Below are 14,581 nucleotides of genomic sequence, written 5' to 3' on the forward strand. Positions count from 1 at the left end.
CAGCTATCGACCGTTATAGGGTCTTTCCGCTTACATTAATTATAAAATAACACTATACTTATATTTGTGAATTTATGTTGAGTTCTTCCTGTATTAATTCACATAATACCAAAAGGTGCGGAACAAGTCAAATACAATAATTCAGTCAAAATCACAATACTACTTTCTCTTTAAAAAAATCATCTAAGTTATACAAAGTTTTCTCAAGTAAGTACCCCGTGAGTTTCCTTTTCAATTGGTGTAATGGTAGTTTCTTAACACTAAGATCCAAGTTAATAGTAAGTAAGAATGAATCATTTCGTATCTTAAAAAGAATTCACTGTAATAAGTTTTTACAAAAATTACACATTCTAACACATATAACGCCCACAATGTTTTAAAATTTTGTATTGTTTAAATGCAGATTTACAACTGTCTCGTGGACTCATACCCAGTACCGTTCTTACACAGGACTTTTGGACGATAAATACACGCTTGGCCTCAACCGAGCTCAACCATAATAGGCGCACAATGACGAGTTTACCCCCATACTACGCGGGACACATATGAGAGTAAAACATATGCCCGACAATTTTGACGATAGCTCCTCTATGTGCAACTTGCATGAGAGACCCACGTTGATCTTCAGTCCGAGAAACTTAAAAGCACTCACGGGTAACAAGCTTTCCTTTTCAAACGCGATGTGAATCGGATCACTTCTAAATGTCAAAGTATTAGTTTTACCTATGTTCATTGTCAAATTATTCTTCAAACCACGCACCTAGTTTAAATAGATTGTTTTTCAATGAATGAATTATTGTCTCCCGCTCTTTTTCACTCACTACCAACGTGGAATCATCAGCAAAGAGACTAAGCAGGCCGTCAGTTATCTTCGGTAGCTCATTGATATATATGTTACCGTCAATCTGTATAATTCAGGTATTCTATACAATGCCTAGGTAATCTATAAAATACCTGGGGTGTCTAGGCAATGTATGAAATATTATGAAGATTATTGTCCATTAGATACTTTACCTAGGTAATGTATACAATTCCTAGGGATTACATAGAGTACCTGTTGGTCGACTGGCAATGTGTAAAATAAATAGATTTTGGTCTGTATTTATCCATTTTTACACATAATAAAGTTTTTTATAATCTATAGCTTATTGTATAAAGAAGGCACCTAGTACCTTTCTGTAGCTATAGTAAAATCACAGTTAAATGACATTAAACTTAAAATTTTTCTGGGATCACAAACATAATGTTATTTGCTTATAAGTAATCAATTGCTATTGTGTTTGGAACTCGTTAATTACTTGGTAAGATTAATCCATCTGCCTGCAGTGATCTGATGCTGGATGGTAATGTCATACGGTTTTCTAACACAGTTAAAAATCTTGGAGTCCTTATGGATTCTGCACTGTCTTGGAAACCGCAAATTCAACATGTTTGCAGAAAAGTCTATGCTTGCTTCCACTCTTTAAAAAGACTTCGCTGCTCTCTTCCTCCTGTGGTGCGTCGTAATCTTTGTTACTCTCTTATATTTCCTCACTTCGACTATGCGGACGCGGTTTATCCCGATCTCTCGGTGACTCTTCTGAGTAAATTGCAGCGGCTACAAAATAATTGTATCCGGTTCATATTTGACCTAAATAGATTTGAGCATGTAACGCCGTATCGCAATTACATTCAGATGTTAACCAGTGAGAGACGTAGATCCTTTCATTTATTAACCATTTTATTTAAAATCCTTCATAATTGCACCCCAAAGTACTTATCAGATAGGTTCCAGCAATTATCAACTCATGAGATTGCCACTCGTTCACGTTCTGATACTATTCTTACATTTCCCGTTCATAGCACTGAAATTTATCATAGATCATTTACAGTACAGTCGATTGCGCTGTGGAATGGACTGCCTTCTGAAATTCGTAATATTTCTAGAATTACTAATTTTAGACATGTTTTAAAGAGCCACTTGCTTGCCCTTCAACTGGCTGTTTCCTGATTCTTTGTTCTTTGTCTTTCTCTTTTTTCCTCTCTTCAACTGCTCTCACTTGTTGGCAACTGATATCCGGCAGATTCTTTTAGTTTCTTTTAGTCGCTCTCTATCTCTCTTTTTGTGTCTTTTCTTTATTTTTCTCTTTGTTTTTCTTTTCTTGCTTAATCTTATTTGGTGATGTTAATAATATCTAATTATCACTGCTTGCCATATTCAGCAAATATTATTTTTATTTTTGTTTGTTCTGTTGGGTCATTTGGCAGAGATCGCTTGTGCGATAAAATGATCCATTTGCTGATAATGTTTAAGTTAAGTGTATCTTATGTAATTTTGTATTTTTGTCTGTGACAATAAATGGTAAATAAATAAAATAATAAGTATTAAAAACTGATTGAGTAAGTAAAAAAATATATTTATTTATTCTTACATGAGGAACTATTATGACACTTTGAAGTGCATAAAATCTTACTTTTAAGACATGAACACTTTTTAGTATCACAGTGTTTTTTGCAACTACATTTAATAAATCCCTGACCTGTCCCCGTAGATTGCAGATTCACAACTGTACGGAGCGTCGTTTCTTGATTAGGGACATCTAAGTAGTTCTTGACGACAAACTGTAAACTGCTGTCTTGAATACCTATTCTTTATAAGACCCTGCTTTGTTCCTATTTTATAAAGTTCGTCATACGTTTTTTGTAAGACTACAGCTAGTATATTGCGAGCATCACCACGACCTCTGTCGACTTCCGGAACAGGGATTCTTACAGTGGTACCCAATGGCACAGGGGGAAATTTTTTTCCAGAAGTGTTAAGCATTTTCTAACCTTGCTCTGTTAAATTATCTTTGGAACTGATGCGGTTCTGTACAGCTAAAGCGTTTTTTAAGCATAATGGGCAAACAACTTTAGAACCGTAGCCTTCTGCCATATCTTTCTCCGGAGCCCCACAAATAGCATGAACGAATGAGTATCCGTTGTCTACTCAGTACAAACACAGCACAAGAGTGGGGAATCCAATGATTGCTCACGTTCTGATACAAAATTTAGAACATCTAAGGGTTGTCCATGTACCTCAGAAGGAAGACTTTCAACATTCACAAATTCATCAAGAGTCTCGGCACTTTGGATAGTCATGTGTTCATCGTCATGTTCATCAAACGCACTTTGAGCATTCGAAACTTCATTACGGATCTCAGAACTTTCGAGGTCGGGGCTTTGTTGATGTTGAGCCTCTAGAGGTTGATTTTGTGTCCGAACTCGATCTACTATTAAAGATTCTGAAAGAATCAGAATACTTAGTGATGAGTTAATCATATTTTCTAGATCCTCTTCACTCTCCAGGTTGTGAGTATCATCGAGAAGTAAAGATATACCAACTTTCACTTTAGATCCAAAAAGAGCTTCGTACGGTGTTCTTTTGATCCAACGATTACTGTCACTATCTTGCATCCAAGGTGTTAGCATATTTTCGATGTCCCGGTTTGCTCGTTCGACACTCCCCTGACTTTGGGAATGTCTAGGCGTACCATGTAAAATTTTTAAAGTTGGCCAGTACGTTTTAAGACTGCTTACAATTTGGTTTGAGAATTCTCTAGCATTGTCTGATTGTAGGATCGCTGGTGCGCCAATCAATGTAAAAATATCCAGTAAATTGTAAGCTACTTCCTCTGCGCGTTTTGTTTTTAGTGCTCTTAATATTACAAACTTCGTGAGATGATCCTGATAAACCATTACAAATTTATATTCTCGATCTGGACGAGATTGATAGTCAATCAAATCTACTTAACAGCGAGAATTAAATTCAGATGAAAGTATGGGTTTGACGACAATCCCTTTTTTTATTCCTTTTTGTTTTTGCTGGCACGGTTCGCAAAGTTGCAGATATAGTTCAACATCGTGGCGAGTTATATTCTTGTATCGTGTAGAAAGCTCGTTCAGCATACGGTCTCGACCGCCATGGCCGATACTTTGATGTGCCTCGTGAAGTACTTGGAATAATTCACTATCAGCAACATAATATATAATATTGTTATTTGGGGTATTCACAGGAAATATTAACCTATGTTTTTGACCAACAGTTATAAAATCATAATGCTGCAATAACCAATAATGGGGGTAACTTCTTATTGGCTGTTTTTGCATTTTTTATTTCTTCTAACAATTTTGAATACCGTTGATCGTCAATAAACGTGCAGTTTTTAGTAGTTGCTGATTTTCTTTTAATACACAACTGTGAATAAAATCTTTCTCTCATCTGAGAGACTCGTTTATCGGCCGCCATTTTAATGAATTAGATTCATTAACGAAACCACACGACACTTCCACCCTTGTCGCACGCAGCACGATGAAATGCAAGCTAAAACAAGTCGCTGCGCGTTTGTTTACTGCATGGCCACAAGTCTCCCCCTTCCCTGTTCTCGCCTTTTACACACATTGCCTGCTTCGCATACGGTATTTTATAGAATACCTAGGCAAAGTATAAAATTTATCATATTTCATACATTACCTAAACGTTTTAGGTATTCTATAAAATGCCTAGGTATTGTATAGAATACCGGATTATACAGATTGCCGGTAACATATACAAGAAATAACAAGGGGCCTAATATCGAGCCCTGAGGCAAACCAGTCTTAACCGTCGTCCACTCAGATCTAATTTCTTTACCATGGTCATCCCACGATGCAACACACTGATATCTCTCAGACAAATATGAAACAAAAAAGTCCAAAGGTGTTCCCCTGATACCCATATTCTCCAGTTTAGCGATCAATGTTTCATGATGTACGCAGTCAAATGCCCTAGTTAAATCCATAAACAAGCAGCATGTTATATCTTTCCTATTTAAGTTTTCTATAATATTATCAATAAGTTGGAATATCGCTCTTGTTGTTGTTCTTCCCTTAATGTAACCATTTTGTGAGTTATTTAGCAATTTATGTTTAGTTAGATAATTCATTACCCTATTAAAAACCATCTTCTCAATAATTTTTGCAATATTTGATATAAGTGCAATAGGTCTGTAATTTGAAAAAGCATTTACTGCATTTTTCTTGAACATCGGTTTAATGATCGTCAGCTTTAAATTCTTAGGAAATATTCCCTTTGTAAAAGAAATATTTATTATATACGCAAGGGGCGTGGACAAATAATTCGCACAATACTTTAGTACTCGAATGGGAAAACCGTCCACTCCTACAGCTTTTGTATTGTTAAGACCTCTAATAGTGTATTCTACCTCCTCACTGTTGGTCAAATACATAGCAAACGACGAATGTGTCGCCTTTGACATTAGTTGTATTTTTTGCCTCTTTTTATCAATTTCACTTTCATCAATTGATACAAAATGCTTATTCATAGCATTCAATACGTCCACTTCACTGTCAAAATCATTCATAAATGTGCCCACATTAAAGTGTCTTTGTGTTGTTTTCTCTCTTACAATTCCTTCATAAAGTTGTCGTTTTGTTGCCGATTTTTCCTTTATTTCTTCTGTTATCCAATCGTTACCGCCGAGTCTATGACTTCTGTTTTATAATCCTCAATATTCGTAAAGATATTATCGATTACAGTTCTCGATTTCTTAGCCACTCTGGTTGGTTCCTTAATTGTAGGACAAAAATTGTATTTGATCATCGTTTCTATTAGCTGTCTGGATTGAGTTGTAGTTTCTGCCAGATTTATATTTAAGTCTCCACATATAAGAACAGAGTAAGTTAATCCTATTATCGAATGACACATCACATCCAGCAAGTGAAAAAACTCATTTACATCACTCAATGGCGATCTATATATACAGATTACCACTAACTTAATTGACACGATTTTTATGGCACTGCACTCAAAAACCAATTCCTTGCTAAGATTTTTCAAGGGCATCAGTTCTTCGTATTCTAGTCCCTTTTTGATTGAAATACATGAGCCTGCATGTTGGAGTTGACTTCTACTGAAACACGACGCCCGATCGTAGCCATCGATATGGAAATCTTCACAATTTTTCATCCAGTGTTCGGTTAATGCAACTATTTCTATAGATGACCTTAAGCTTTTTAAAAATACCGCTAAATCATGTTTTATTTCTTATACTTTGTACGTTTTGATGAATTACTGAAAAACATTTTCTATTGACCGCTACAGATGCCTTTACTATTACGTGTTCGCCTGATTCAGACGATGTTTCGTAAAATTTCGCAGCCTATACGGACGAATAATAACATTCCGTGGCCACAACTCTGGGTCAAACAATCTCTCATATGTATCTTCATACACACTTATTTTGAATGCCACTATGATAGTCGTCTTTATGTTTAATTTTTCATAGTTGATTATACTAATGTTGTTTTCTGATAAGTACTGTGTCACATTGGTCTTCGTCGTTTCCTTCATAAGTTGCGAAATGAAAACCCACCTTTTATTTTCAGCTGCAGATAAAGATGTGCTAATTCTTTTACCTCTAATTGTAACCGTTTTTCTCTTTTTCATTTCATCTTCGTATGTTTTTTTAGAGATTAGGTTATCGACTTGGTCTTTTAAACTTGTATTTCCTTTAACAGGTATTCTTTTCTGTCTGTGTGAATTTTTCTTTCAGTATTTTATGCCTCACTGAGATTGGTTTTATTTCCGTTCTTGAATATAGATCCTCATTGTTTATGTTGTGAAGTTGATTGTTCGGGTGTCTAATTTATATCAAAATTCGTAAACATTTTCTTTCAGCTTTCCTGATTACTTTCTTTGTTGACTCCGGGGAACATATACAGTAGTAGTTGTGAGATGTCCATAATCGAGGAGTGGTCGGCATTTACTTTTATAAATCTGTGTCGCCGATTTTACAAAGATACGTTGTAGGTCAATGATCTAAAATGCTTTGCTCGTCTTGTTATCTCTGTTTGTACTTTTTTATAGTGTGCTTTGAATTTCAACTTGCTGTCCAGTGTTATGTCCAGATATTTGACCAACTTTTGTAGGTTTTGTAATTGATGTGCCTGTCGTGATGTGGATGTGCTGGGATTGATCGGCCATTCTGGAGTGTGATCGGAATTGTGGAACCATGATTATATGTTGTTGTATAGCGTCTGGAGTGATTCTATTGCTATTTGAAGATTTTTCCATGCAATATTAGTGTTGTGTCATCTGCATATTGAAGTATGTAGTTATCCGGATCAATATAGTTGGCGTCTGGATGGGTTGGAGGGTATACATCATAGCAGTAGACGTTGTACAGGGTAGGTGAGATTGGGGATCCTTGCGGTACTCCTTGGAGAGGGAAGAAAGGGATGGATGTAGCATTATTAATTTTGATGATAGCTCCCAGCCGCGAAGATATTCTATCTATAATTCTCAGGTAGGCCCTGGTACCAGACTGTGTCAAAGGCTTTATTTATGTCAAGAAATAAGATCGCGGTTTTTCGGTGATGTAGGTTCGTTACTTGTGTGTCAGTTGTGGGAATAATAAGTCTATGATAAGGTGAAGAATTCTTTGTGGAAGAGAATGGTTTGCTCCAGGTTTGGGGATTGTTATAATTGTAGCTTTTTTCCATGTTGATGGGAATATAAGGTTTTGCGTGCAGAAAACCTTATAATTTTTGATTATTAAATTCAATCTGGGGCATGAACTTTTCCCTTTTGATAGGTGTTGAATAGGTTGAATAGTTAAAAATCTTGTGTACCATTCGTCAATATATTTAGTCGTTGGTGTTCTTGTAATTTATTAGTTTTTTGATTTTCCGATCCGTTTCTATTTCTTTGCATGTGTCTAACCAGCGATCCAGTTGCTATTTTTGAATCTTTTTGTTTTCTCTGTTTAGTTCATTTTTTAGTATTCTGTTAGTTGTTTGTTCGTTTATATTCTCTGTATATTCGTCTCTTGTTGTGAATTATTTCGAGTATGTAGTTGAGGGGTGTATATGTTACGGTTACTGTGATTAATTGAAAACTATTAATAAGTACCGTTGATTATTAATACTAACTAACATGCAGGGTTAAAGTAACAAATTTATCACATTGACCGGTTATTATTAATAATTTACACATAGCTTCGGTAAATTTTAAAAGAGTTAATCGTAAACACGCAATGACTTGTCATTTACGTGCAAAACACGAACACAGTGAGGGGTTAAGAGAGCGATCGAGTGATCTTACGTTTTCATGGTAATTTTATCGTAGTTTTGTTATATTTTGTATACTCTATATTTTATAGTGATTATATTGCAGTTTAATTTGGTTTTGTATGCCCTATCTTAAAATAGGAGATTTGGAGGTTATTAAAACAAGATTTAACCGGGAAATTTATAAAATTAAAATGAAGAAAGGGAAAAATCACCAGTTGTTTTCGCGAGATGAGTATTTTTCGTTTCTGACCAAAGTGAAAGCATCTAAGAATAAGATTTCTTACAAGTCACCCGAAGATTATCAGAGATTATCAAGGTATGATACGGTAGAGATTGGAAATGTACAAAAACTTATAGTACCGGTGAAAAATGAAAGGGATCAAATAATTTACTACATCTATTTAGAAGAAATTTTTGATATTATTCACGAAACCCATATTTCTATCGGTCACGGAGGGCGAAATCGAATGTTGAAAGAACTGAAAAGCAAGTACAAGAATATCACTATAGAAATAGTCGTCGTTTATTTAAATATGTGTGAACCGTGTCAAAAAAAAGTGAGTATCCAAAAAAAGGGTTAGTTGTTAAGCCCATTAAATGCAACGAATTTAATTCGAGATGCCAAGCTGACCTCATCGACATGCAATCTCAAGCAGATGGCGAGTTTAAGTTCATTATGGTATATCAAGATCACCCGACAAAATTTTTACAGCTTAGAGCACTAGAAACCAAGCGTGCCGAAGAAGTTGCTTACCACTTGTTAGATGTGTTCACAATATTTGGAGCTCCTTGTATATTACATACTGATAATGGGCGAGAATTCGCAAATAAGGTAATTGAAGAGTTGTGTCACATGTGGAATGAACCAAAAATTGTGCACGGAAAGCCGCGGCACAGTCAATCACAAGGTTCTATTGAAAGAGCTAACCAGGATATTGAGAAGATGTTATCTACATTGTTGGAGACAAACAAAACTACAAAATGGTCGGAAGGATTAAAATTTATACAGTTCATGAAGAACAAAGTCCATCACTCCGGAATAAACCAAAGTCCTTATGAAGCTATGTTTGGTAGTAAAGCTAAAGTGGGTTTGAAAATATTCTTGCCAGCTTTTGATACATTGTCAAAAATAACACGTGAAGAAGAACCTGAGTCAATTTTAAAACAGCAATATGATAATCATCCTGAACATCAAAGTGAAGATGTTGCTACTGACTCAGAGCGATGTAGCAATGAAAGTAGTGACCGTACATTCAGAGATTTGCAGGTCTCACAATCTGCTGAAATTGAATCTGTAGCTTTAAATAAACAAAATTCTCTCATTGCAAGCCAAAGTAAAGACCCACAATTTGTTGGTAATACGACAACCAATACAGTTTCACAAAAAATTCTGGAAGCTCGAAATTTCGCTAAACAGTCCTTAGAGAAGCAAGCTGACAAAATGTTGAAACGTTCTAATGCAAAATTTCCAGTTGCCGAAATAGGCCAAAGCGTTAGAATTAAAGTACCAGAAATTGATCGAGCCAAAGCAGATAGCCGAAATATAATAGCTGTTATTATTTCTGTTGAAAAGGATAGTTTTTATAAGCTAGGTACAAAATACGATACTTTAAATCAATTGTATTCAAGGAATGAATTTACTATCTGTAAAGAAAAATTTATTTCGATTAACGAAGTACTAGAAACTGACATTACTCTTAGAGAGTGTGCTCGTAAGGGCTCAAATTTGGGTGGACAAGGTTTCCAACATTGCAATTGCACTGCTGAATGCAATTCGAATCGATGCAAATGCAAAAAATTACATATTCTTTGTAATTCAAAATGTCATAAAACTCGATCGTGCAATAATAAATAATTATAAATTATATGAGAATTAACTTATCTTTAAAGACTTGGTTTAACTTTATAAAGTACTTCAGCATTGAGTTTTTTTAATAAGAATTTATTCTTTAATAAGTTTTTTTAATAAAAACATGTTTGATATACAAAACTATAGTGTTTTACTACTTTAACCAACCACGTTGAGAAAATATTAATAATATCCGGTAAAACTGATTAATATATGGAGATTTATCGCATTGACTAATTGTTGTACTTATTATTAATACTAACCGGTAATTATTAATACTAACTGCATTTATTACTCTAACCGTAACATATATACAGGCTGTCCGGTATCTTCCGTATCAGAGCATTATACGGTTGTAGGATACATTATTCTGAAGCGATCTTTCTAATAAACTTTTTCGAAATGTTTATAATAACCGCACGGGAACTGTTTTTCGACGTCCAATGGCAAATCGTAAATCAGATTCACGTAATCGGCCCAACCGCCGCGCCGGTCGAAATACGTTTCTCACTATACTTACCAATAGATTCGACACGGGAAGAGAAATAAACTTTTTCGGTGAATCAAAGTCGTCCGCTATTGGACAATAGCGGTTGACTTTAAACAGTTCCAGTGCGGTTATTATAAACATTTCGAAAAAAATGTATAGTTAACACACGCCACAACAATAAGAAAAATGCTGACACCGTAAAAGATAAAGAAAATAGTATATAAGTCACGTCTATAATCCTTTGTATTAAGTCTTGGTTTTTATGTAATAAAATAAGCTTCATTTTTGACTTCGAACAATAAATCGCTTTTTAAAAAAATTCCCAACGTTTTTGAAAGTGATAAATATATATGATGAAAGTAGATCTCGTTTAACATTCCATGCCTAAATACCTCCCGGAAATACAAAATAGGCTATTTAATATTTTTTTTGTTAACTTTGAAACTACGTCATAAACCGATTCCTTGTTATCAACAGTTACTTACAATTTTTGAGATATAAAGTTTCGAAATTGCTGGCTTTTATTCAACTATAATTTTTTATATCCTTCAGAAAAAGCATTTCTGGTAATATATAGTATAATAGGAGTAGAAAGCAAGGTTATTTAATAAAATTATACATTAACTTGCCATAATTTCTGAAACTAGCGACAATACAGATTCCATCTTTCATTCTTTTGGCTATCTATTTGTAGAGTGCACTAGTTGAATTTAAAATTATAGGCAAGAAAATAATTTTGAGATTAGAGTATTGAGGATCGTGGGAGTTAATTAATTAATTAAAAGTTGCATTGATATTTTAGCAATTATTTATATGGGATATTTGATATCATCTCTTTGCAGAAAAAACTTTGTAAACTAGAAGTTATACCACTATTATTGTCATATCGCAAGTGTGCGCGTAAAACATATAAAACTAATTAAATACGTAATTAGAAATTAAGTAATTATGCAAAAGATTAATTCATTATAAATTAATTATTCATTAGAACTATGCTGTCATTTCTATAACCGATTGTGCGACGTAATTATGACTCTCTGTGTCGCTCTTATTACGAATGATATGAATAAAAGTCAATCGATCGCATCCAAAACACGTTTGAAACTATAAAGTCCGTAGTGATTACGCTATGGAAACGGCCCGGTCTCTCGCAAATTTCGCTTTAATGTTTGTAGTACGAACAATACCTATATTAACGGGATTACCACTGATTTTATATTTATTAATACAACGTCCATTCAATACCACCAATCGGAAGCGAACAGCACAAAATCGCCCTATTTTATGAACAAAATCCATCTTGTTTGTATGAGTATATTGTAAGAAAGACCTATAAGTTTATTTCTAAGCTTTTTGTGCGATGAAATGTAGGCAATCAAAGCGTGAATTAAACAATATCTTGTACCATGGCCATCAGTCCCAATCTGAAATTCATACGATTTAAAATCAACAAATGTTTGTTTTTTTTATAATAAATGTATATTACAAATTCCATACATATTCCAATTTTAATAAAAAATAATGTATTACATAACAGCTTCATAGTAAAACCCAGAAGCTACATTTTCACATTTTGCTGTATAGAAGTGGAGGCTGCTTTCGTTGCACCCGTTCGTTTCACTGTCTACTATGAACAAGTATTAAGTCATCAGCAAAAAATGAACGCTCTTAGATGTATAAGTGACATTGATCATCAGTTAGAGATTTCACTTCCATATCACGAATTAGATACAAGTGTAAGTTTTCCCAATTTCCAACGTGAAGGAAACCTATAATTAATTTCTAATGTTTATGTTATTATAAAGTCTGAATAGTGAGAAATATTTTTAATTGAAAAGTGTTTATTTTAGAAGAGATGCATTATTATTATTTAACAAGTTTTGCAATATAATATATTATTTTTTATTACCTATATTACTGCCATCGATTGCATGCAACAACAATAAATAATATGTTTAATAATACAAATAATAACAATAATAGCACCCAGCAAGGGTCCTGGATCAGATTGTATTCCTTCGGTCCTTATTATTCGTCTTATGAAAATTTTTAATTTGTTCATCACTACTGGAGTCTTTCCCTTAGCGTGGAAATGCGCGAATATTGTACCAGTCTACAAATCTGGTGACCGACACCTGGCTAAGAGCTACCGTCTAATTTCTATCTTGCCCTTATTTGCAAAGATATTTGAAAGGTTGATGTACAGTCGTGTTCTCGGGAAATGCACACTCAAGGTCAACCGCTGTTGTGAGATGCGACATGCCGCTGATTAAACGGGCTGAGCCGAGCGCCCACGAGCCACGAGCTTCGAGCTTACAACAGCGCTTGACCTTGAATGTGCATTTCCCGAGAACACGACAGTATTTGAGACTACTTTTCCAGTTGATAAATACTATTAATGTCAATCAACACCGTTTTTATTCTGGCCGCTCGGTTGAGAAGAACATGCTCGAGTATGTTGACTTTCTGTATTCTTCTATGAACAACAACGTTCAAGTAGACGCGGTATGCACGGACTTTAGCAAAGCATTTGACAAGGTAGATCATAACTTGTTATGCGGTAAGTTGTATAGCGCTGGTGTTACTGGGTATTTGCTGGACTGGTTTACCTCTTACGTTTCAGGACGGACTCTTGTCGTACGGTTTGGTGGATTTTCTTCACGTGCCTTTTTAATCGGTTCTGGTGTACCTCCGGGCAGCCATCTGGGGCCTCTGTTGTTCCTTCTTTACAGTAACGACGTCATTGGCCCCTTTTCCTATTGCTGCTGTCTCATGTATGCTGACGACCTTAAATTGTTTCTCCCTATTTATAGTATAAATGATTGCGCCAAATTGCAGAGTGACCATGACGATTTATACAGGTTCTGTTCTGATAACTGTCTTGTTTTAAATATATCTAAATGTGTAACTATAACGTTTACTGAAAAACAGAATCATATCTCTTATAACTATACACTTGGCAATAACGTCCTAAATAGGAACTCATCTGTTCCTCCTATCATTAGAATGGAGAGAGCAGTAGATCTTCTCGGCATTGACTTATTTGTGTTCAGTAAACAGAGGTATAAGTTCCTCGCTCGAAACATTATCATAAATACGGACGAGCGGCTTCAGTTTTAGTTTTATTTTATGTATAATTCTCTGTTTCACATATTCCTTTTTCCTTTTTATATTTTTTTGTAACCACCACAATGTACATGTCATACCGCCATGTATCATGTCTATAAAGAAAATCAGACTTAAAAGAAAAAACTGTTACATCTAGCAATAATGGACGTTTTAAGAGTAGCTCTGGAATCTCTCTAAATTGTCATTACACTGGGAGAGAAACAAGTTGTTAATGTGTTGTAACCTCAGTAATTTGTTAAATTGCGCAGAATTTTGAATTCGATTACGGAATATGTATTTCCTACAACATTAATAATATTTTCCTCGATGCGTGATGTACGAATTCTTAGAAGAATCTGAATGGACTGCACGTTGCCAGTTTCGCGTGATCGCTTAGCCAATCTTGAAAACACTTTTCGAGAAAAATGTCTTCTTTGTGGAAATTGCATTGCGTATTCTTGCGACCCAATTGCAGCATTATCGAAATATGGAAAATAAATCCGTAACATATCGTACGCTTCTGCATTAGTAAATGACAAGCTTACAGTTACCATGTCTATATGATGTGTTTTTCTCGGTAAGGTAATTGGATCCGATTTATTCATTTTCTTTTATAATTTGAGAACGGATGGAGATATCGTGATGCCGTTTTACTAAAATTTTGCAAATTTTATGGTGACTAATTGTAAGAGTCAATGAAGTAGATAGTACCGTTCCATTTATTTTTTTTTCAAAGATCACAAGAATAATATATAATCGCTGCAGACGGTCCTGTAAAAAATATCTTAAAAAAAAGCTATCTCTTTCAAACAAGACCAAAAATATTCAAATCTGTTGAATGATTCAGGAGATATTAAAATGTAAATATTTGAAAACGCATGGAAAATGTCACAAAGCAAAAGCGATGCGATATTGTCCAAGCTATCAAATGATGTAGTCAAAGTTTTAGCTCATCATCTAACTTGCCAAGATAGCGATAATTTTATGTTTTTTTTTATGGCAGTTGCACCCCTAGCGGTCGAAATACGAATTTCAAAATAATT

General features: G+C 34.7%; 1 protein-coding gene across 1 annotated transcript; it reads left to right on the plus strand.

Annotated features, from left to right (window-relative positions):
* The first annotated feature begins 5,501 nt into the window (after window positions 1-5,501).
* LOC111420558 (uncharacterized) lies at window positions 5,502-10,005 on the plus strand. Its single transcript, XM_023053578.2, has one exon. It carries the CDS (start codon window positions 8,732-8,734, stop codon window positions 9,944-9,946), a length of 1,215 nt encoding a protein of 404 aa, XP_022909346.2. The 5' UTR covers window positions 5,502-8,731; the 3' UTR covers window positions 9,947-10,005.
* Window positions 10,006-14,581: the final 4,576 nt, after the last annotated feature.

This window comes from Onthophagus taurus, chromosome 6 (genome assembly GCF_036711975.1).
Source record: "Onthophagus taurus isolate NC chromosome 6, IU_Otau_3.0, whole genome shotgun sequence".
NCBI lineage: Eukaryota > Metazoa > Arthropoda > Insecta > Coleoptera > Scarabaeidae > Onthophagus > Onthophagus taurus.

What these genes read in the sequence shown, in the direction of transcription:
- LOC111420558 (XM_023053578.2), top strand. Translation starts at nt 8,732, where the DNA reads ATGCAATCTCAAGCAGATGGCGAGTTTAAGTTCATTATGGTATATCAA.